We start from the raw sequence: 22,714 nt of genomic DNA on the forward strand, positions 1-22,714 counted from the left end.
GAGCGCTGGAGGGGTCCAGGTCCAAATGTGACCAGAGGGTGAACCCCCGATGGATGGGTTTGCCTTTGGGGACCTCCCCCAGCTTGACGGGAGCCCTGGGCTGGTGTCTCCTTGGGGACTGGCATCGGCAGATGAGATGGATCCAGGAAAGAAACCCCACCTAGAAGGTCCAGGGTGAGGAGGAATATTGATTCCGTGAACCCCACCCCGGCTTTGACGGGAAGTGGGTGAACTCGGTCATCTAAATGCGGGGCATTCACTGTCACAGCCCCGCCGGGGATCCGGGGGGTGTGGCCAGGGAGGTGTCCCGCACCTGTCCTGGGGGCGCTCCCGGTGCCTCGAGACCCTGGGGCCTGGGTGCGAGATGGCTGCTCCCCGCCCTCCTCCGTGGGCTTTCCTTGTTTTCACAGCTCTGCTTTTCGCGTCTTTTGTATTTTAGAAGAGGAAGAAGTATAAGCCGTGACTGGCATCAAAAGGGTTTCAGTTGCTGGTTATCTTCTGTTCACTTCTTGACTCTTGAAGCGATAGATAGGGTGGCTCGTGTGTAGGTGTGACTTACCGGTGACAGTGCAGCCCCTTCACACCCCCTGGTGATTTCTCCTCAGTGAAGCACAACCGGGAGACCATGACCGAAGCCATTCAGAAGCACGTCGGCTCTCTGAACCGGAGCTACCAGCGGGCTCTGAGGGAGAAGGCGGTGGCCTACGTCAACTCCTACGGGGAATTTGTTGAACACCATAAAATCAAGGTCTGTTGGGGCGTTTTGTCCCGTTCGTTGCTTTCCTTGCTTCTGCCATGCGTGCCGTGAACCCATACTCCGTGTTGCATGTTGAGGGCTGCAGCTGGTGTGCGTGTGCACAGCCGTGCACGCATGTGCTTTCCCCAGTGTTCGTTGACTCCACGTCTGGCTGAAGTGGAGACATTGCCTTTTAAAGAATTCTCAGTTTTAACTTATTTGCCTTTCGGTTTCATTGCCATCTTAAAAGAGAAAATGTTTAAACAGTTCAGAGTTCAAAATTCTAAAAAGATCAAAATTTTAGGAGTGCAATTCTTTTTTAAAATGAAACCTCAACTAGAACTCCGGTACATATTATTCATAAAAGCACTAGTAGGGCTTCCCTGGTGGCGCAGTGGTTGAGAGTCCGCCTGCCGATGCAGGGGACACGGGTTCGTGCCCCGGTCCGGGAGGATCCCACATGCCGTGGAGCGGCTGGGCCCGTGAGCCATGGCCGCTGAGCCTGCGCGTCCGGAGCCTGTGCTCCGCAACGGGAGAGGCCACAGCAGTGAGAGGCCCGCGTACCGCAAAAAAAAAAAGCACTAGTAAAAGTAGTATCAGAATTAGTGTATTTTATACATTTGTATTTGTAATATTTGTGTGTTGTAAGATCAGTACTTACGGAGAATGAGACTGTTGATGATCACAAACATTTAACTGGAGTGCGAGAGACGTTCCGATACCATCCTCAACACCTGCCCCACCTCTGTCCTCTGCTTTGGTGGCACAGTACTCGATGGCCTGGACAGGACTTGAGGTCCTTTTGTGGTCACCTGTTGTCTCTAGAAAGGTGTCAGTTGTGTGTTGAGAGCTGAGAACCTCACATGGCCACAGGAGGCCAGGGCGGGAGCTCCAGTCGGTGGGCTTGTTTCTCAGGCCGTCACCTGCCTGCCTTCTCCCCGCCGCAGCCTGGCTGTTCTGTTCAGGACCCTCCTCCAGGCTGCCCTCCCTCCATCCCACTGTTTTTTAATTTTCTAATGAAAATGGATTTATGATTTGCTTGTGTAATTGAAACTAAACAAACAATGAACAGCTTTGTGGATTCCGCAGAGCCTGGATTTCGGTACGGCGCACAAGGGTCTTCAGAGTGGGCACCCTCTTTCCCTGTTCCTTCCCGGCACTGGCTGCTCCCCAGATGCCAGCTGCTCCTCGGCCTGCGCACTTGGCCACGCTCTGTCCTCTCTCCAGTCACCCGCGCGGCCGCCCTGACTGGCCTTCCAGTCCCCCACTGCTCCGCACCGCGGCCGTAGTGCCCAGGCTGTGAACACGCCTGTTTTCTGTGCAGGAGGTTATCACAGTGTGTTACTATCTTTGCATGTGTGTTCCTGCTGACAGGAAGCTCCGTAGTAACTACTGCGTCCCGGGTGTCTGATATTCTGTGGTGGTTGATGAAAAGTGAAGTTTGCTTTTCTCTTTTCAAGGCAACCAATGGAAAAGGACAGGAAACGTATTATACTGCAGCAAAATTTGTCATAGCAACAGGGGAAAGGCCGCGTTATTTGGGAATCCAAGGAGATAAAGAATACTGTATTACTAGGTAAGATTAACTAGGCCATCTAACCGTAAGTTGTAAATAGTATGTTTCTGTGTCTCCAGTTTATTTACTCCCTGTCTTATTTCACAAAAGATTTGAACTAATGACAAATCAAAGTACATACAATGCAAAGCTAGGTAGTTAACATGATGGAGCACAGAGACCGTAGGCTCAGTAAATAATAAGGTCACAGATGCACACAGGTGTGTTGCAGGTCTCCTGGTAGGTGCTCTGGGAACGGGTCTGGGATTTGGCTCTACAATTTCTAGAGCTCACAGGGAAGCAGTGACTACTTCACTGCTTTAGGGTATCGTGTCTGTATGGCAGTAATGAACCAGGTGACCAGGAGAAGCACAGCTGTCCTAATTCTGGCATGTAATAGGAATTCTCATTGGATGGTTGTAGCAGGACGTACGACCTTGGCATAGAAAGCTGGACAATGAATTTCAAACTGTTCTGAGCAGGCGCACTTTAACAAATACGTTTTTCACTGTGTGGTCGCTCAGGTGAACACACGACACCCACGCCAGACAAAGCCGTGTTTCTTCTTATTACATAGAATGTGGTCTAATATCCTCTGTCCCATTTTATTATTTACAAAATCTTGGCCTGTGACCCACTAGTTTGATTTTGAGACACTGGGCTGGACATCTCCCTCCACAGTGGACACGCATTCCACAGGCTGTCTGTCCCCTTCAGCGCCTGTTCGTTCCGGCCCCGCATGGCACCATCCTGCCTGGAAACCCCTTCTCTCTTTGCAGCGATGACCTCTTCTCTCTGCCCTACTGCCCGGGCGCGACCCTGGTGGTGGGCGGATCCTCCGTGGCGCTGGAGTGCGCAGGCTTCCTGGCCGGCCTGGGCCTGGAGGTCACGGTCATGGTGAGCTCGCAGCTCCTGCAGGGCTTCGACCAGGAGATGGCCGAGAAGGTGGCTTCCTCCATGCAGCAGCTCGGCGTCCGATTCCTGCGCAAGTTCGTGCCCGTGGAGGTGAGTTCCCAGCACCTGCCAGCCTTCGCTGTCGCCTCGCCCTCCCCGCTCTCGCGCTTTCCTGTTGCCCTCGTTAACTCTGCTCACCAGGAACCCTGAAGATGGTGCTCCCGCCCCGGTCTCGGCGCCCGGCCGCCCCCTTCCCCTCCTCCCCTTCCCCCCCCCCCCCCCCCCCCGGCCGCACGTCCCGTCTCAGTGCTGAGGCCTCTGCTCAGGCATCCTCCCCAACTCCGCACCCATTTATGCAGCCGCCTGCCGGGCATCTCCACGTGAATTCCTCTCAAGCATTTTAAATTTAACAAGATGAAATAAAGCTCTTGATTTCCCCACCGAATGTACTCCCTGCTGTGTTTCCGGCCTGTCTCAGTGCTCGGGAAGTGGTCCCCTGGAACACGCCATCTGTTAAGTCAATGCCTGGAAAGCATCCCTCTGTGGCTCCCCTTCTGTTGTCTCCAACTAACCCAGCAACTTATCTCTCTTCCACATTGTCCCTTGGGACGGCCCTCTTTTCTCTGTCCAAACACCTAAACATACACACACCCTGTGGTCCACCTATTTTCTGTCACCTGTAGAGATAATCCTTGCACTGTTCCTCCTCACCAGGTTCAGCGGTTGGAGAAGGGGTCACCTGGGAAGCTGAAGGTAGTGGCTAAATCTACGGAAGGAACAGAGATGATTGAGGGCCTTTACAACACGGTGAGTTTCTGTCGTGTGAGCAGTGGGTGGACGAACACGCTCATAAGTTAGTGCAGATGAAACTTAGGGGAAAATTATACCAGCATTAACTCTTTTCTTGATTCTTCGTGAGAGTCTGATACATATGGAAGGTGTTGTGCTGTTGACGTTCGATAGTTTTCAGCGGCACACGAAGCATACGATGGTAATATACGTGTGTGTGTGACTATGCAGAGAACAAAATCTGGAAGCAGGTATACCTGCTTTTAGTGCTTACTTCTGGGGAATTAGATGTCTTATACATTCCTGCATTTGAATATTTTTGCAATAAACATTGAATATACTTTATAATCAAAACAACAATAAAGATATTTTCAAAAACAAACAATGTAAAATCTCCAAACAGTGTGACTAGTCCCTGGACTTTTGGGGGTGGCAACAATTCTAATTTAAACTGATGATACTTAGAGACCGTTTCTTTTGTAAACTGTAGTTTATACCTTTAACATAAACTGTACACTTGTGTTTTACACACTCTTATAACATGATTCTTTTCAATTAAAAGTAGATAACGTGGAGAGGCTCACCAAAGCCAAAAATATGTAAAACAAAAGTAAAAATCAGCCTCTGTTCAGATTTCGATTAGGATTGCGGTGGATGCGTAACCAGTTGGAAACACTGGACTTCTTTGCAGTGTCCATTCTCCCAGTCCATGAACATGGTATATCTGTCCTTTGACTTAAGCCATCTGTCATAGTTCCCAGCAAATTTAGTACATTTCTCGGTAGACATCAAGAAGGTCTTCTGTTAGATTTATTGCTAGGTACTTACATATTTCTGTATAGTTCCAAACGGTGTTTTATGAAAACAGTGTCATTGTCTTTCCCTGTTTGCTGCTGACGTATAGAATGCAGCTGATATGTGTGATCTGATTTAGTACTCAGTAAGCTTGCGGAAGTCCTATTTGGTTATGTATCCTTAGACTATGTGGGGTCTTCTTTGTCCATGTTCCTATCAAGGGTTTTGCTTCCTCCTTTCCACTGTTTCCCTTTCCTCCTTTTTCTTGCACAAGGGCACCAGCCATGGCCTCCAGTGCAGTGTTAACAAGAAATGCAGAGCCAGGTGCTCCTGTCTGTTCTCAGGGTCGGAAGGAAGGCTTTCACTGTTTCGTGGTTATAGAGTAAGGTGTTCCATAGGGTTTGGGTAGATATTCTTAATCACGCTAAAGAAATCATTTTCTATTTCTCGTTTGCTAAGTGGTTTCATTTGTTATTTGGGTTTTGTATGTTTGTTTGTTTTAAAAGTCAGGATTGGATATTTAGCTGTAAGATTGTTTCTTTTGTAGCTGTTAATGATTTTTTTTTCTTTAATCTGTTAGTGTGTTGAATTACATTGGTTTTCTAATGTTCAGTCAACTTTGTATTCCTGATAAACCCAACTTGGTAATGGTCCTTTTTATATATTGTTGGATTTGGTTATTTAGAATTTTTGCATCTATATTCAAGAATTGTATTGGCTTATAATTTTCCTTTCACGTACTGAACTTTTCAGATTTTGGTATCAAAGTTATTCTAGCTCATGAAAGATGTTTGGAATATGTTCCTTCTTTCTCTGTTCTCTGGAGGCGTTTAGTAATATTAGTATTAGTTCTTTGCATGTTTGATAGAATCCACTGATGCAAACACCAGGGCCTCGAATGTTCAGTGAAGATATATTCAGTTTTCTTTAACAGTCAATGGACCTTTTAAAGCTTTCTACTTTTTTCTATATCAACTTTTGATTTGTTACATTTTCTCAGAATTAGTCTGTTTCATCTAAGTTATCAAATGTATTGGTATAAAGTTGTGCAAAATATCTAAAATTGTGAATTGTTTATTTTTGTAATGATGTATCATTTACATGTAGTGATATACACAGTTCAATTGGCTTTGACAAGTGTACATGTTTCTGTAATGCACACTCCTTTGAGAGTAACAGAGCATTTCTGTGGAGTCGGAAAGCTGTCTCGCACCCCTTCCCAGTACCTTACCCCAAGCAACCCTGATCTGGTCTGTCACCAGAGACCAGCTGTTCCTATTTAGATGTCACGATGTGGAGCCACGTGGTACGTGCTCCTTGGGGTCTGACTCGGGATCCATCCATGTGGCGTGTATCAGTGGCTGGCTCTTTTCACCATATGAATTGTCTGAATGTACCACAGGTCACTTTCCTGTGGAGGGATGCCAGGCTGTTTGCCCCTGGGTTCTTGTGACGAAAACTCTGTGAAGGTTCTTGCGTGAGGCCTTCTGTGGACACACGCTTTCCTTTCTTGTGGGTAAATACCTAGCAGTGAAATTGCTTGGTCATTGGGGACTTCCTGTGTTTAACTTTTGGGGAAGCTGCCAGACAGCTTCCAAATGATTGTCTCAATCTATATTCCCACCAAGGATGCATGAGTTGTGGTTGTCCTGTAGCCTCACCAACATTTGGGGTTGTCGATTTTTTTGTTTAAGCCGCTCCAGTGCATGTGTAGTGGAATCTTGTTATAGGTTTAACTTGCATCTTCCTAGTGACTACAGTGATGTTTGGCAACTTCTCATGTGTTTTTTGGCCGTTTAAATATTTTCCCTTATCAAGTGTCTGTTTGAGTCTTTGGCGCATTTTTGGTTGGGTTATTGAATTTTATTTGGAATTGCAGGAGTTCTGTGTGTGTTGTGGGTACATTCCTTTTTCAGATGTGTGTGTGTGAATATTTCTTCCCACCTAGTTGCCCATTTAGTTTTTTATGGCATCTTTTGATGAGCAATAGTTTTAAATTTTTGCTGAAGTTCAATTCATCAGATTTTTGTTTTATGATTAAAGTTCTCTGCGTGCTCTACCCAGAGGTTGTGAAGATATTCTACATTTTCTTCCTGAAGCTTTATAGCTTTATCTTTTATGTTTAAGCCTGTAATTCATCTTGAACCAATTTTTGTTTACAGTGTGAGGTAGGAATTGAGGTTCTTTTTCTTCCATGTTGATACCCAGAGCCATCTGTGAAAAGACTTCTCTTTGTCCATTGAGTTGCTTTGGTGCCTTTGTGATCATGTGATGTTTAACTGTGGGTCTGTTTCTGTCCTCTCTGACCTGTTTTGGTCATTGAAGCTTTATAGTTAAGTACTAGACCAGGGAGGGTAGGCTCTCTAACTTTGCATAGGGCCTTTCCATATGAAATTTTTTTATTGAAGTATAACTGATTTACTTTACAACTAATGTTGTGTTAGTTTCAGGTGTACAGCAAAGTGATTCAGATATGTGTGTGTGTGTGTGTGTGTGTGTGTGTGTGTATGTTCTTTTTCAGATGTTTTTCCAATTATAGGTAATACAATATACTGAATACAGCTCCCTGTGCTCTACAGCAGGTCCTTGTTGATCATCTACTTTATACATAGTAGTGTGTACCTGCTAATCCCAAGCTCCTAGTTTATCCTCCCCACCTTTTCCCCTTTGGTAACCATAAGTTTGTTTTCTATGTCTGTGAGTCTGCTTCTGTTTTGTGAATAAGTTCATTTGTATCATTTTTTTAGATTCCACATATAAGTGATATCATATGATACTTGTCTTTGACTTACTTCACTTAGTATGAAAAGCTCTAGGTCCATCCATGTTTCCAATTCGTTAAAAAAAAAAAAAAAGTCCTGCTGGGATTTTGATTGAGATGGTATTGCTTATGTAGATGAATTTACGAGAACTGACATCTTAACAACAGTGATTTTTCCAGTACACGAACCTCATACATCTTTCCATTTGTTTGCGAGTTCTTTAGTTTCTCTCAGCAGCTTTTTGTCATTTTGCTCTAGAGGTCTTTCATGTATTTTGTCAAATTTATCTCTGAGTGTTTCGTATTTTTAAGCTACTGTAAGTGGTATTTTAAACTTTAAGTTTTCAGTGGTTAGTAGGTAGTACATAGAAATACAAATGATTTTTGTATATTGGCCTCCTTAGGAGTTGTTCTGCATAAAGCACCAGTTTTGTTTCTTCTTTCCAATCTGTGTGCTTTTATTTCTTTTTCTTGCCTTGTTACACTGATTAAGACATCCACAACAGTGTTGAATGGACATTGTGAGTCCCCCATCTCAGCAGTGAGGCCGTCTTTCATCACAGCTGGGACGTGAGCTCTCGGGTTTTGCAGGTGCCTTTTATCAGGCTGGGGAAGTGCTCTTTTATTCTGAGTGTGCTGAGGACTTTATTAAAATCCTCAACGGGTGTTCAGTTTTGTCAGATGCTGTCCCCACATCTATTGGGATGACTAAGTTGTTTTCTCCTTTATTCTGTTAATATGGTGAATTACACTGATTGATTTTTGTATGTTAAACCAGACTTGTATTTTGGGGACAAAGCCCACTTTGGGGACAAAGCTGACATCTGTTAAGGGTTTTGCATCTGTGTTCCCGAGGAGTGCTGGCTTCTCATTTTCTTTTCTTTTCCTGCCCTTGTTTGATTCTGTGTCAAGGTGATTGTGCCGGCCTTCTACAAAGGACTTGGGACGTGGTCCCTCTTCTGGGTCCCGGAGACTTTGTGTATCATTAATGTTATTTCTTTTTTTAAAAAAAATTATTGATTTATTTTATTTATTTTTGGCTGCACTGGGTCTTCGTTGCGCACAGGTTTTCTCTAGTTGCGGCGAGCAGGGGCTACTCTTCATTGCGGTGTGCAGGCTTCTCATTGTGGTGGCTTCTCTCGTTGCGGAGCACGGGCTCTAGACGCGCGGGCTTCAGTAGTTGTGTCACGTGGGCTCAGTACTTGTGGCTCGTGGACTCTAGAGCTCAGGTTCAGTAGTTGTGGCACACGGGCTCAGTTGCTCTGTGGCATGTGGGATCTTCCTGAAGCAGGGCTCGAACCCGTGTCCCCTGCATTGGCAGGCGGCTTCTCAACCGCTGCGCCACCAGGGAAGTCCTTAGTGTTATTTCTTAAGTGTTCCATAGACTCTACCAGTGAAGTCACCTGGGTCTGGAGTTAACTTATGGGAAGTTTATACATCGTGGATTCAGTTTCTGTAGTGAGTATAGAGTTCCTTAGTCTGCTAGGGCTGCCATAACAAAGTGCCACTAGGTGGGGTTTCTCTCGCCTCTGGAGACCAGACCCCTGAGATCAAAGTGTGAGTAGACTGGTCCCCTCTGAGGCCTGTCTCCTGGGCGTGTAGACGGCCGGCTTCTCCGTGTGTCCTCACGTGATCACCGCTCAGTTTTTGTTGTGTGTGTCCCAAAAACCTCTTCTTATATAAGGACACACGTCAGACTGGGTTTAGGCCACCCTAATGGCCTTGTTTTATCTTAATCACCTCTGCAAAGGCCCCATCTCCAAATACAGTCACATCCTGAGGTTCTGGGGGTTAGGGCTGCAACATGAATTTGGGGAAGGGGCACAGTGCAGCTCATGACGTAGGGTTACTCAGACTTGTATGGGTGCAAGTTTGGTACATTCTGTCCTTCAAGGAATCTATTTTGTCTAAACTGTCAAATTTATTGGCATAGGGTGTTCATAATATTCTGTTACTGTCCTTTTAATGTCTGAAGGGTCCATAGTGAGGTTCCCTCTGTCATTCCTGTTATTAATCGTTTGTTTTTGCTCTCTCTCTAAATGTAGGTTTTGTTAGCAATTGGTCGTGACTCCTGTACGAAGAAAATCGGGCTGGAGAAGATTGGTGTCAAAGTCAATGAGAAGTGAGTCCCGGGCATCACCACCCAGCGCTGCACGGGGCAAGACCCAACGCTGCACGGGGCAAGACCCAGCGCTGCACGGGGCAAGTCCCGGCGCTGCACGGGGCAAGACCCGGCGCTGCACGGGGCAAGTCCCGGCGCTGCACGGGGACAGTCCCTGCGCTGCACGGGGCGAGTCCCAGCGCTGCACGGGGAGAGTCCCAGCGCTGCACGGGGCAAGACCCGGCGCTGCACGGGGCAAGTCCCGGCGCTGCACGGGGTAAAGTCCCGGCGCTGCACGGGGTAAAGTCCCGGCGCTGCACGGGGAAAGTCCCGGCGCTGCATGGGGTAAGTCCCAGCGCTGCATGGGGCAAGACCCAGCACTGCACGCGGCACGACCCAGCACTGCACGGGGCACGGTGTTTCTACACATCAGCTCATGGAGACTCTTATCTAATTACTAACATGCAAAGTTTCGATGCTTTAAATTTACTTTGTAAGTACTGTGGCAGCTCTGTATTATCAATTTTTTCATTAATTGATAACTCTTCATGTTTTTCTTAAATATCTCATGCATTAAACAGTTATTTAAAAAAAATTGTGGGAATGTATTCACCTACTTTCTGTGATTTAGAATGAATTTGTATGTCCTTGATCAGGCACAGAGAAAAATTTCAAAGCTATGGGTTTGAGTCTGGGGGACTCTAGAGATACTTTGGCACCCAGAAAGTGGGCCCAGGTTTTCAGACAGAAGGGTGTTTCTTCAGGAGCCGGAGGTGCCCCGGTTGTCTGAGCCTGCAGACGCTTCACGACACAGTTGCCTGAGCGCTTAGCGGGGTCTTTCTCTCTGAATCAGCCTTTCCCTGGACGGGCGTTCGTGTCCAGCAGTGCAGCGTCGTCGTAATGTCTTTTTCCTTTCCAAACGTAACAGGACTGGCAAAATCCCAGTGAACGACGTGGAGCAGAGCAGCGTGCCCTATGTCTACGCCGTCGGGGACGTCGTGGAGGGTCAGCCTGAGCTCATGCCCGTCGCCGTGCAGGCGGGCAGGCTGCTGGCTCGAAGGCTTTTTGGGGGCCGTTTAGAAAAGGTAAGTTTCTTACTGCTGTTTCTGAGATAATGTCTAAAGCAAAATCATGATTTGAGGGCAATCAGTACAGCTGGCACCGTGCGCCTGTTTTGCCGGGGAAGCTTCCCCCTAAACTGTTTGCAGTTCCGTACCGTTTACTGGTGGTTTAAATAAGTATCTTATGCGTATCTTAACGTGCAAGCCATTGTACTGGGTGACGTACGGGGGGCGCCCAGGTAGGGACGTCCTGTCTCTTGACTGGAGGGGTCTGGAAACGCGTCCTGGGCGGATGCTGCTCTGTCACCGGGTGGCAGGGCCCTGCGGCCCGGGGCGGACGGGGCCGGCCTCTGCGCATGCCCAGCCCGTGGACCTGGTCTAGCCACCCTGCTCCTCCGGGCTCCGGGCTCTGTTTCAGCCGACGCACGGCTGACGGTGCATGTGGCGCCCCCTGCAGTCTCCCCACCTCCCGCAGTCTCTGGTCACAGACGAGCCTCTTGCTCTGCAGGCTCTGTCTGCCGGGGCCGACGGTGGTCTCGGGAGCCCCCAGCCCTACGCGTCAGGAGAGCAGGGACCCGTGCGCTGCTGGCAGATGAGGGGCAGCGGGGGAGGTGGCCGGGCTGCGTGGGGTGGGGGGCTCAGGGGGCCTGCTGTGCTGCCCCAGCCTCAGTGCAGAGAGAGGCCTGGCATGTGCTGGCAGAGCGGGGGGTCCCACAGCTGGGAGGGAGGAGTCTGGGAGCCAATCTGGTGTCAGATCATCAAGAATCTGGGAGGCTGCAGTGAGAAGCTTTTACGTCCCCCAGCGTTTCATTCAGAAAGGCGTCAGACTGCAGAAGGTCTAGTGACAGTCACCCTACGGACCTCCCACCCGGACCGTATGTCCCCCAGCGTTTCATTCAGAAAGGTGTCAGACTGCAGAAGGTCTAGTGACAGTCACCCTACGGACCTCCCACCCGACTGTGCAGGTGTTAATGCCTCCCGCCTGCATTGCCCAGTATGTGGATGTTCAGCACAAAGACTGTTTTGCTGCGCTTCTGGAAGTGAGTGGCAGGCGCTTTGCCCCCAGAAAACGCTTTAAGCAAGCGTCCCCTAAGAGCAAGGGTGCTCGCCTCCATAACCACAGCTGCATCTCCGCGCTGAGGAAGTGAGCAAAGTGCGTCACCCGCGGGCACACGTGCGCATCGCCTGGCACATCTGGCTTTTCAAGCTCTTAGGTCTCTTTTAATCCGCTAGAGCCCCTGCCTCTATTTACCTGTTTCTTTGCTTTATTTCTCATGATGGTTTTTTTTTTTTTTTTTGCGGTACGCGGGCCTGTCACTGCTGTGGCCTCTCCCGCTGCGGAGCACAGGCTCCGGACGCGCAGGCCCAGCGGCCATGGCTCACGGGCCCAGCCGCTCTGCAGCATGTGGGATCTTCCCAGACTGGGGCACGAACCCTTGTCCCCTGCATCGGCAGGCAGACTCTCAACCACTGCGCCACCAGGGAAGCCCTCATGACGGGTTTTTTGACGGATCCAGGCTACTCTTCTTGCAGAGTGTCTCACGTCCTGGGTTTCTCTGATGCTTTGCCTGAGCAGGTTCAGGTGGGATGTTTGGGGCCCGGCTTCTTCATAAGGAACTCCGTGTGCTGTGTTTCACCACCAGGTGCCCAGCGAGGTCGTGTGTGGAGACCTCGTGGGTACACGGAGGTGTGGGTGGGTGCAGGGTGACTGGGGCCGTGGCCCTGCTGGCCTCGGTGGGGGCAGGGGTGTGAACGGATGGGGAGCTGTCCCCTCCCCAGGGCATGAGCACCGGGCTCTAGGAAGCACAGCAGTTGCCTGAGGTCCTGAGAAGCGGATCCCAGGGGCGGTGGGCGGAGACGTGAGAAGACAGGGCAGCGTGTGTGCAGAGAGAAGTCAGAGGACCAGGGCGGGAGGAAGGCTGCAGGTGGGGTGAGGCGCGGGCCCGCTCAGGTGGAGGTCGGAGTTCAAGGTGTGGGACGTGCTTTAGGTGAAAGGGGAAGCTGGGGAGTTTCCTGTTGATTTTCCTCAATTGATGTGAAGCACGAGAAAAGCACCTGTTGAGAATGAGGCGTCCCCTGTAAGCAGGGATGCAGGGATGCAGGGTTGACGGCCAGAGTGATGAGCAGCCGAGGACCTAGGAGAGGTCAGGAGCTGCTGCGTGCAGCCGTCTGCACTTCTGTGGGTTCCTGTAGCCGTGCTGGGAAAAGAACAAATGCTTGGCTGGTCCGTGATTTGCAGGTCGTGGGACACGACGTGTCGGGGCCGAAGGTGAGGGTCAGGCTGGCACGCGGTGTCCACATTGTCCACCGGGTGCAGGGACGCCCGGTGGTGCGTGATTGGCTTTTCTCTTGGGCCGCAAAGCAGCGCCTTGCTCAGGCCGTCACGTCGACGGGGTTTCTCGTGAGGATACCACAGTAACCTGGAGGGAGAACCAGGCTGGGGTGGGGCTGGGCTCGAGGCTGCTCTGGGCCCCGAAAGGGTGGGGTTCCTGGTTGGCTACCACTCTGGCTGAGCATTTCTTCCTGTCCAACCCACCACCCAGGGGCTTCACCACTGGGGGCCTCTCTCTTCGCCTCTAGTTCATATCCTACAGAGGGAAGAATTTGATGGACGCGCAGCGCTGGGTCTTGCCCCTTGCCCCTTTTCCTCTTGCAATGTGGGCAGCCGGTCGGTCCCTTTGGGTTGGAGTCTCCCCTGAGCTAGTCACCTGTGAGCTGTTGGCGGGGTGGGGGAAGTTGTGCGGTGGGCACCGCTGCCCTTGCGGAGCTGTGGGCGGGAAGCACAGTGACCTTCCTCTCTGGCTCTGCCCGCCCCCTTTCTCGGCCCCGCACACGCTTTCTCTCTGTGCAGTCACAGTCTCCAGACAGGCGTGCGCCTGTGCTCACACTCGCGCCCCGGGATGCAGGGCTGCTGGGGACGGCGTGTGGGGCTCAGGGTCTGCAGCCTTCCCGTGATGTCCTCCTGTGCTCTGTCCCAGGCTGATAAGGGCCCTGAAGGGTCCCATCTCCGGGGCCCGCGGTGTGGCGGCCCTCCATGCGCGTGGCTGTCTCCCCGGGGCGGGCTGGACCGCTCACCCTGCCCTGCGCAGCTGAGCGGCTTCTCCGCTCATCCCTGCAGGGGCACGGTCATGTGCACGGCTGCGGTGGCCCAGGTCCCGGTGCAATGGCAGCGCGTGGTCCCTGCCCCGGAGTCGGGGCGCGCCCGTCTGCTCAGTGACTCAGTTGCCTGAAGCGCTGGCAGTGAGGGTCACCTGCACGGGGCCGTGCTTGTTGATCTTCCTTTTACAAATGTGCGTCGTATGGATTTTCCCTGTAAAAAGGACCACAAAATAAAAGACCGTGACTGGTTTGTCTTGCAGTGTGACTATATCAATGCCCCCACCGTGGTGTTCACGCCCCTGGAGTACGGCTGCTGCGGGTACGCGGAGGAGAAAGCCGTGGAAGTGTACCGGAAGGAGAATCTGGAAGTAAGGTGGTGTGACTGTGGCATGTTCAGACCTTCTCTTTTAATCCACGGTTTGTCTTCAGCCACTTTTTATTTTGTAGTTTTGCGAGTTACTGTACTGGTTGTATTGTAGGAAATTGTATTCCTACTTCAGGAAAATTGGAAATTAAATCACGTGAACCCTGTCTGTAGCAAACTGTAATAATCACACAGCTGGGGAAAGAAGGACACGCTGCGTGCATCAGGGCTCCGAGCTGCAGCAACAGGCGTCTGCCTGAGGAAGCTGACGGGAGGGTCGCTGTGAGACCTTCGGGGGCGCGGGAGCGTCCGAGGCCTTGGGCAGGGGTGGGAGCCAGGAGCTGGGAGACGCGTCAGCTCCTCTCCCTGGTCGGGGTTCATGTGTGTGTGCGGGCAGTGCTGTCCCTGCAGGAACAGAAATGCACGTAGCGGCAGAATGTGGCCCTTCCCTGCTCCGAGTTCACCCGTAGTTCTGGCCTTTGGAGGAACTGACTGACTCACTGTTGTTCGTCTCAGCTACAAATTATGAGGGACGTTCGCTGGTCCGGGCTGGGTCTGCCGTCCACCCCCGCCCGCTTGGCGTGACAGGAGCCAGACACAGGCAGGACCTGGTCCGGGACCCTCCGCCACCCGCGGGCTCAGGGGAGGGGCAGGTCCGGGGCTGTCGGCCTGCTGGGGGCTCCTCAGACGCCCCGAAGGTGCTCTCGCCTCCCCTCCACCCCTGCCTGTCTGGTCCTAACTGCCTCGTAAGCAGGAGGGGCGGGGAGGTGAAAAGGGTCAGAGGTTTAGGACTACTCGATGTTTGAAGCCGCAGGCCCTCCCCTGGCTGCGGGAATCCTCTGAAGCACGGCGCTGAGGCTCCCGCGCTAAATGGCCGAGTGACTTCCTGAGACTCTCCTTTACGTTTCCTGGCTGGGGGACCAGGATGATGACAGACGGTGCTATTTTAGGTGGTGTTTTTGATGGGAAATTTCCATTTTAGAGGACTTTATTTGATAAGTATTTATAATTCACTTCTGGTAATAATGAACCACCCATTTGCAGTGGTGAACTTTTACTTGGGTCTTGGAAAAGTGATGGTAACAATTATGGATTTAACACTTAGTTCTAAAACTTTCTGAAATCAATGAGCAATTAAGCTTGGCAGGCACGTGAGAGGAAGGATGCAGGAGGCTGTACCCCAGATAAAGGGATGTCTCTGTAGGAAGGGTTCCCAGGTTTGTGGGGTTACTTTAAGGTCTCTTTCCTAAGGCTCACTGCAGATCAACTCACCTAGTCTGTACATTTATTTATTGCATTTTACAGTACTGAAAATTTGATCTATTAGTATTTTTTAATATTCCAACTATAAAGAGGAATGAGGAAGCCTCTCATAAATACACATATAATTTCTTTTAAATGAGGAAATTATGGTGAAAAGAAGATGAGGGTAGAAACAATAAGACAGTGTAAGAAAAAAGATTAATTTGTTCACAAAATTCATGCCATAAAGTCCGGTGGACTTTCATCTCTCTGATAATGCACTTGTATGCAGAGTATCTAAAGAACTCTTACAACTCAACAATAAAAAAACCCCCAAATGACCCAGTTTTTTAAAGGGCAAAGAATCTGAATAGATGTTTCTCCAAAGAACATACACAGATGGCCAATAAGCACATGAAAAAGTTCTCAGTATCATTAATCGTCAGGGAAACGTACATCCAGACCTTAGTGAGATACCACAGGGATGATCTGTAAAAATGTTCACCATTTCTGTGGGTTGTCTTTCCACCTTCTTGATGGTGCCCTTTGAAGCACGAAAATCTTTCATTCTGATGAAGTCCAGTATGTCTTTTTTGTTTTCTGTTGCCAGCCACATGGACTTTTGGTGTCACTTCTGATAAGTCAGTGCCTAATCCAAAGTCGTGAAGATTGATGCCTATGTTTTTTCTTCTAAGAGTTTTACAGTTTTCAGCTCTTACGTGTGGGTCTGTGGTCCATTCGGAGTTATTTTCTGCACACGTGTGAGGTAGGGGTCCGACTTCCTTCTTCTGCATGTGGATGACCATTTCTCTGGGAACAGTTCCTTCCTAGTAGAGGAAACATCGCCAGTGATCCAGCTGCAAATCTGAGCATAATTGGGAGGGTGGGGAAGAGAGTGCAGGGGCCGGGGAAGAACGGGTGAAATCTTCCTCAACAGGGCGAGTCAGTAAGTGAAGCCGAGCACGGAGAGTCGCGTGAGAGCAGCGCGAGCGTGTTGTGTAGAAGCCCGGGGGCGACTGACCGCAGGCAGGACGTGCAGGTGGTTGTGCCGACTGGTTAAAGGGGGCACCGGGGCGGCCCAGGCGGCTGGGTTCATCACAGAGCTTTGAAAATCCGCAGTTAGTGAGCATAATTTGATTAAGAGATTAAAACTTTTAAAAAAGACAATCATGGGAGATTCTTTGTTTGTTTTGGCCTCTTGCCACGTGGCGTGGGGGATCTCAGTTCCCCGACCACGATCGAATCTGCGCTCTCAGCAGTGAAAGCACCTGGTCCTAAGCACTGCACCGCCAGGGAATTCCCAGGGGTGATTCTGAATAAGGAGAGTACTGGGGGGAGACCAGTCCTGTCAGAGACTGAAATGTATCCTCTAACTACACTAATTAGACTTGCGCCGGAGTGGCACGCAGGTGGGCAGGAAGATTAGTGGGACAGAATCTGGAGCCCAGATTGATTCAAGCGCTTAGAAGAGTTAACGTGTGGTAAAGGTGGTATTTTAAATCTGTGGGAAAGGATATTCATTTAAGGGTGCTGGAGTCTAAGGGGACAGCCTTCAGGGAAAATATGAAGTTGGGTCCACGCTTCACACCCACTTTGAACCAGAAGGATCAGAAACTTAAATAAAGTAAAATCTTCCAAGTACTAGGAGGAAAAACACAGCTCACACACACGAGGAAAGGAGCGGGAGGGTGTGGGAAGAGGTGTGGGTGCAGGGGCTCAGGGCGCATCAAAGCCAGGAGCCTGCAGTTTCAGAAATCCTGTTTAAAACCTTGGAGTTTGCACCATTTCTTTTCTTAACCCTAGGGGTGTATTTTAGGAGTACTACCTTGAGATGAAGAAGCATTTATCTTCTGTTCCTAATAGCCACAGAGATTGACAAGTTTGTATTAAAATATGAGGAAGAGTTTATTTCTCTTCTGTTAAATACACATTAAACCTAATGTTTTTTGTTACAAGTAGCTGTGAACTATGATGTGTTTTAAATAAAATGTCATTTCAACTACGTATGCATTAACCACTGATGCTTCCTTAACTTTTAAAATGGTTACTTCTGGACAGTGGGATTTTTTTTCCCACTTTCTTTGTAATTCTCTGCACTGTGTTATTCTTTTAATAACTTTGTATCATTGTTATAAAAACAATGAAGACAGTATTCCAGCTGTAAAATACATAATCCTATTAAAGAACAAAGAGCCAGTACTTCTGTCCCTCCACTGTGCGGGATAGTTGAGAACACATTCTCATCCTGGCAGCGCACACAGATCCACCGCCTTCTGTGTGGAGTGGTTAGGCCGAGGGCCACCGGGACGTGTAGCTGCCCCGAGGGGATGAGGGGACGGACGCTGTGTGGTCCGTCCCTGAGGCCTGAGCAGGTTGGGAGCCTTCGAGGTACCCTGGGCTCTGGCGGAGGGGGGCCTTCAGGTGGCGGGGGCAGTGTTCCTCATACCGTGGGTGGCTGGACTGTCTTGTGGCTTCTGCTTCTCCTACATTTGGTTCGAATGTGAACCTCACAGGAGGCGTGTGAACCGATGGAGGGCAGGACCCAAGGCTTTCTTTACTGTCTCAGCCCCACAGGGCCTGGAGCGTTGGCTGCTTGGAGAGTAGCCCTCTAGGTGCTTGAGAAGCGAAGTTAGTTAATGGGAGATGTTTCGGGACGAACAGCAGAGCAAAGCAAAGGTCACACACTCTGCAGATAGCAGTTAGGAGCTCACCCAGATGCTCCCGTCAGATTCATAAGCTGGGATCATGCAAGTTTCAACTTCTGAGAGCTGGTACAGAAATTGTCGTCTTTGTATAAGGAGGAGCCTGTCAAGCGGCAGTCTCCGTGGACACCGACCTTGGCCTCTCTCTTGCAGGTCTACCACACTTTGTTCTGGCCTCTCGAGTGGACAGTGGCCTGCAGAGACAGCAACACCTGTTACGCGAAGATTATCTGCAGTAAATTCGACAATGTACGTCATACGGTTGGAAGCAGGAATGTTCTAATTGTAAAACAAATCTTTTATTCTATTATTTGGGTTTTTATAATCTCTTTAACGATAGCTCTAAGGGCCAGGTGGAAATCCGTGAAACTGTTACCCAGGCACTGTGTCTGAAGAGTGACAGCTGGGCAGTGACTTACCTTTTCAGAGTCATCGGAATGTGTCACTCCAGAGCTGTCTACCTTGGCAGTTTAGAACCACAGGATCTGTGAAAATTTGGGTCATCGGTGATGAAATGTAAGGAGTATGTTTGTGTACATTTGGAAATACAGGCATACCTCGAAGGTATTGTGGTTAGGTTCCAGACCACTGCAATAAATCGAGTTTTGCAGTAACGTGAGCCACAAAATTCTTTGGTTTCCCAGTGCTTATAAAGGTTATGTTTACACTATATGGTAGTCTCTTATATGTGCAATCGCGTTATGTCTAAAAAGACAATGTACGACCTTAATTTAAAAATATGCTAAAAAACCCTGACCATCACCTGAGCGTCAGCCAGCTGTAGCCCTTCTGCTGGTGCAGGGTCTCGCCTCCGGTGCTGGCGGCCGCTGACTGATCAGGATGGAGGCTGCTGAGGCTGGGATGGCTGTGACCATTTCTGAGAACAAAGCCACCATGAAGTTCGCTGCACTGATGGCCTCTTCCTTTCGTGAATGATTTCCCTGGAGCAGCAATGCTGTTTGGCAGCATTCTACCCACAGAACTTCCTTCAAAACTGGAGTCAATCCTCTCAAGCCCCGCAGCTCCTTGACCAACGAAGCTTGTGTCACATCCTGAGGCCTTTGCTGTCGTTTCAACTACCTGCACAGCCTCTTCACCAGGAGCGGGCTCTGTGCTAAGAAAGCGCTCTCTTTGCTCATCCATGAGGAGCGGCCCCTCAAACGTTCCCAGGTTTCATCGCAAGATGGCAGCCATTCGGTCCCATCTTCAGGCTCCACTTCTAGTTCTGGCTCCCCTGCCGTGCCCACCACGTCTGCAGTCCTTCCTCCATGAAGTCTCGAACCCCTCAAAGTCATCCAGGAGGGCTGGAATCAGCTTCTTCCAAACTCCTCTTCATTTGGATATTCTGACCTCTTCCCATGAATCACAAGTGTTCTTTTTTTTTTTTCTCTTAATTTGTATTGGCCACGCCATGCGCGTGAGGCACGTGGGATCTTAGTTCCCCGACCAGGGATCGAACCCACGCCCCCTGCACTGGAAGCACGCAGTCCTAACCACCGGACCGCCAGGGAAGTCCCGCAAACGTTCTTAATGGCATCTAGAACGGTGAATCCTTTCCAGAAGGTTTTCAGTTTACTTTGCCCAAATCCATCAGAGGAATCACCGTCTATGGCAGCTACAACCTAACAAAGTGTATTTCTTACATAATAAGACTTGAAAGTCCACATTACTTCTTGATCTGCGGGCTGCAGAAAGGATGTTGTGTTGTCAGGCATGAAAACAACATTAATCCCATCGTCCATCTCCATCAGAGCTCTTGGGTGACCAGGTGCGTTGTCAGTGAGCAGTGACCTACTGCCCCTTTCTTGTACTTTTGTCCAAATTTCCATTTCTGGAGTGTCACGCCACCACTCACTGTCTTCCTGGAGCTATGCTGAAAATCACGGACAGGCTTCCATCTCTCAGAAGCTCCTCACTTTCATCAATAAGTGCCTTCCCCCTCTCTGGGCCGCGCCTTCTCCCACTTTGCTGCACGTGCACCCCTCAAACGTTCCTGTCCACGGCCCCCTGGGAGCGCAGCTCACAGGGTATCCGTTTGCCCACCTGCCACGGGAGTCTGGAGAGTGGGGGGCACAGACTCCTGCCGCCTGTCATGCCCTCTCTCTTCACCTTGTGCACTTTAACCCTGAAGCTCTGGATGAAGAAAAGTGATGCGAAAACATGGAGAGAGGAAGCCTGAGTCCCGGGAGTGCACAGGGACGAACCCGCGTCCCCCGGGGCTGCATGCGCGCAGGGACGAGAGCCGCGCGTCCTTACGGCTCGCGGTCCCTGGGGTGGGGTGTCTGCTGAGCCGACTCGGAGCCGGGCAGCCTGCGTCCTGGGCTGGGAGTAGCGCCTGCTGCCTCCGAACTTAGCCTTATTCCAGCACCGGCTGTTAGTCGGGTTTTGTCGTGTTGTCATTTAGCGCGCTCTCAGTGTAATGCAGAAACGTCCATCATACTGACAAACTCCTTTGCGCAGCAGGTAAATTGCCCGTTCCGGTAAAGCTGAGCGCGTGTTCACACAGGATGTGCATTTACTGGCTCACCCAGCGGATTCTCGCAGGGCACGGTTTCCTGGTGCTCTTCTCTGCTCAGTTCAGCATTAGAGGTGCTTTTCTCTGGAAGTTGCTGTCAGTTTCAACGGTGAACTTGGGATGACAAGATCCCTCTTCAGATCCTTAACCTACTGGCTTCCCTTTGGAAGGATCGGGTGATAGGATTTCACGTCCTTGGACCGAAGGCCGGTGAGATCACCCAAGGATTTGCAGCCGCCATGAAATGTGGGCTCACGAAGCAGCTGCTGGACGACACCATTGGGATCCACCCCACGTGTGCACAGGTACGGACACGGGAGCTTGTAGATGTGGACTCGGTGTGGTTTGGAAAACTGTGATGAAGCATGTTGTCAACAGACAAATTTTATATTCATAACTGCTCTGTATGCCTTAAAGGATGATGTTGATGTCACGTTCAGGACGTGGTTTCTTAGAGCAGAGCTCCAGTACCGACAGCTAAGTGTGAATCCGTGTTGTTTCCTTCCCGTGGGCAGGTGTTCACCACCCTGGAGATCACGAAGTCATCGGGGCTGGACGCCACGCAGAAGGGCTGCTGAGGCTAAGCCGCTGTCGCTTTCCTTGTCCCGCTCCCGTTTCTGTGAACACGGCATGCTCTCGGGTAAGCCCGGGGACAGCGTCGGGGCAAGGAGGCGGGACAGCAGCAGTGCCGTCCACCCGCCTGGCTGACGGGGAGGGGCAGCCACGCTGCGTCCTTGACGTCTTAGCTCGGAGCCGCCAGGTGAGCCAAGACTGACGTCTTCCCCATCAGCTCCCCCGACAGAGCTTTTAATCACACAACTCATCTAAGTCCACGTTCCGGTTGCTACTGTTTTTATCCCCTTGCTTTCCTGAGTCCACGGAGGTATTTTCTTTCACGAAACTGACTGTAAAGTGGGCATCTCCAGCGCATGGGCGTCTGGGGCGGCCCCGTAGCTGCCACAGAGCACCAGTGCCACCTTCTCCCGTGGGCGCGTGCGCAGCCGCTGGCAGGCCGCCTCGCCCTCTTCTGGTTCCCCACAGTGACCACCTGGCCGCTTTCCTCTTCGTGTCACTGGACTGAGCAGAATATCTCACGTCAGAGAGAGGTGCTTGGACTTCTCATGTGGATCTTAAGAATAACATCAAAAAGTTCTCAATACTGTATTACGTGAAATGTAGTTTAAAACTTCTTTATTTTTTTGAGGTACGCGGGCCTCTCATTGTTGTGGCCTCTCCCGTTGCGGACCACAGGCTCCGGACGCGCAGGCTCAGCGGCCATGGCTCACGGGCCCAGCTGCTCCGCGGCATGTGGGATCCTCCCGGACCGGGTCACGAACCCGTGTCCCCTGCATCGGCAGGCGGACTCTCAACCACTGCGCCACCAGGGAAGCCCTAATTTTAAACTATTTAAGTGGTTGTTCTCAGTCTGTTTCCTTACAGTCGGGTTCAGTAAGTGAACAGGTCATGTTACGAGATTCCTTTTGAGTTTGCACCCCTGTCAGCATTTAAAAGGCCCTTGAGGTGGGAGGCCCACCCGGGGCCCTTTGGGAACCTTGTTTTCTTGGGAGCAGACTCCTCCAGCACCAGGTTGAGGGTTCCAGGCGGCAATGCCCTCCTGGGCCGTAAGCTGGCTGCCTGCTTCTGTGGTTAGAACATCTGGGCCTACGTTTTAAAAGACGCTCTAAGCCAGGAACCAATCGGGGAGCATCATCTGTGGGCGGGGCCGGGGCGGGGGTTGGGCACCCAGAGTAACGCACACAGGGTCCACTTACAGACCCATCTTTCCACTGGGGAGGCAAAAGCAAGAGAGGCGGGTGGAGTGATCGGGTCGTGTGTGCCCAGGGTGGCACGGCGAGTCGGGCAGGGGCCGGGCTCTCACCTGGCACGCCCACGGCCAGCCCAGCCCTTCACAGACCCAACCCCCGTGTGAGCTCAGAGGGGCCGACAGGGCCCTGGGAGCGTGCCGATGCTCCCCTGATGCTCCTTCTAAGCCGTAGTCCAAGAAGCCATGGCCCAGAGAAGAGTCAAGGGAACCTAAATCAGGCTTAAGGCTGTGGACAGCCTGCTGGGAAGTCCAGCTCCTGCACAGCCCTGGAGGCC

At 50.7% G+C, this 22,714-nt stretch overlaps 1 protein-coding gene across 1 annotated transcript in view; it reads left to right on the top strand.

The window, feature by feature from the left end:
* Nucleotides 1-21,192, top strand: part of TXNRD3 (thioredoxin reductase 3) — a 44,798-nt gene extending 23,606 nt beyond the window's left edge. Inside the window, exons 8-17 of the mRNA XM_089919899.1 lie at nt 606-748; nt 2,197-2,312; nt 3,071-3,296; nt 3,900-3,992; nt 9,576-9,652; nt 10,560-10,716; nt 14,052-14,159; nt 18,253-18,348; nt 20,785-20,919; nt 21,130-21,192. Coding sequence (XP_089776025.1) covers nt 606-748; nt 2,197-2,312; nt 3,071-3,296; nt 3,900-3,992; nt 9,576-9,652; nt 10,560-10,716; nt 14,052-14,159; nt 18,253-18,348; nt 20,785-20,919; nt 21,130-21,192 — 1,214 coding nt within the window. The remainder of the gene's footprint in view (nt 1-605; nt 749-2,196; nt 2,313-3,070; nt 3,297-3,899; nt 3,993-9,575; nt 9,653-10,559; nt 10,717-14,051; nt 14,160-18,252; nt 18,349-20,784; nt 20,920-21,129) is intronic.
* Nucleotides 21,193-22,714: the final 1,522 nt, after the last annotated feature.

The sequence above is a fragment of the Delphinapterus leucas genome, chromosome 10, assembly GCF_059928025.1.
Source record: "Delphinapterus leucas isolate spDelLeu-1000000601 "Yukka" chromosome 10, BTC_Dleu_Yukka2, whole genome shotgun sequence".
NCBI lineage: Eukaryota > Metazoa > Chordata > Mammalia > Artiodactyla > Monodontidae > Delphinapterus > Delphinapterus leucas.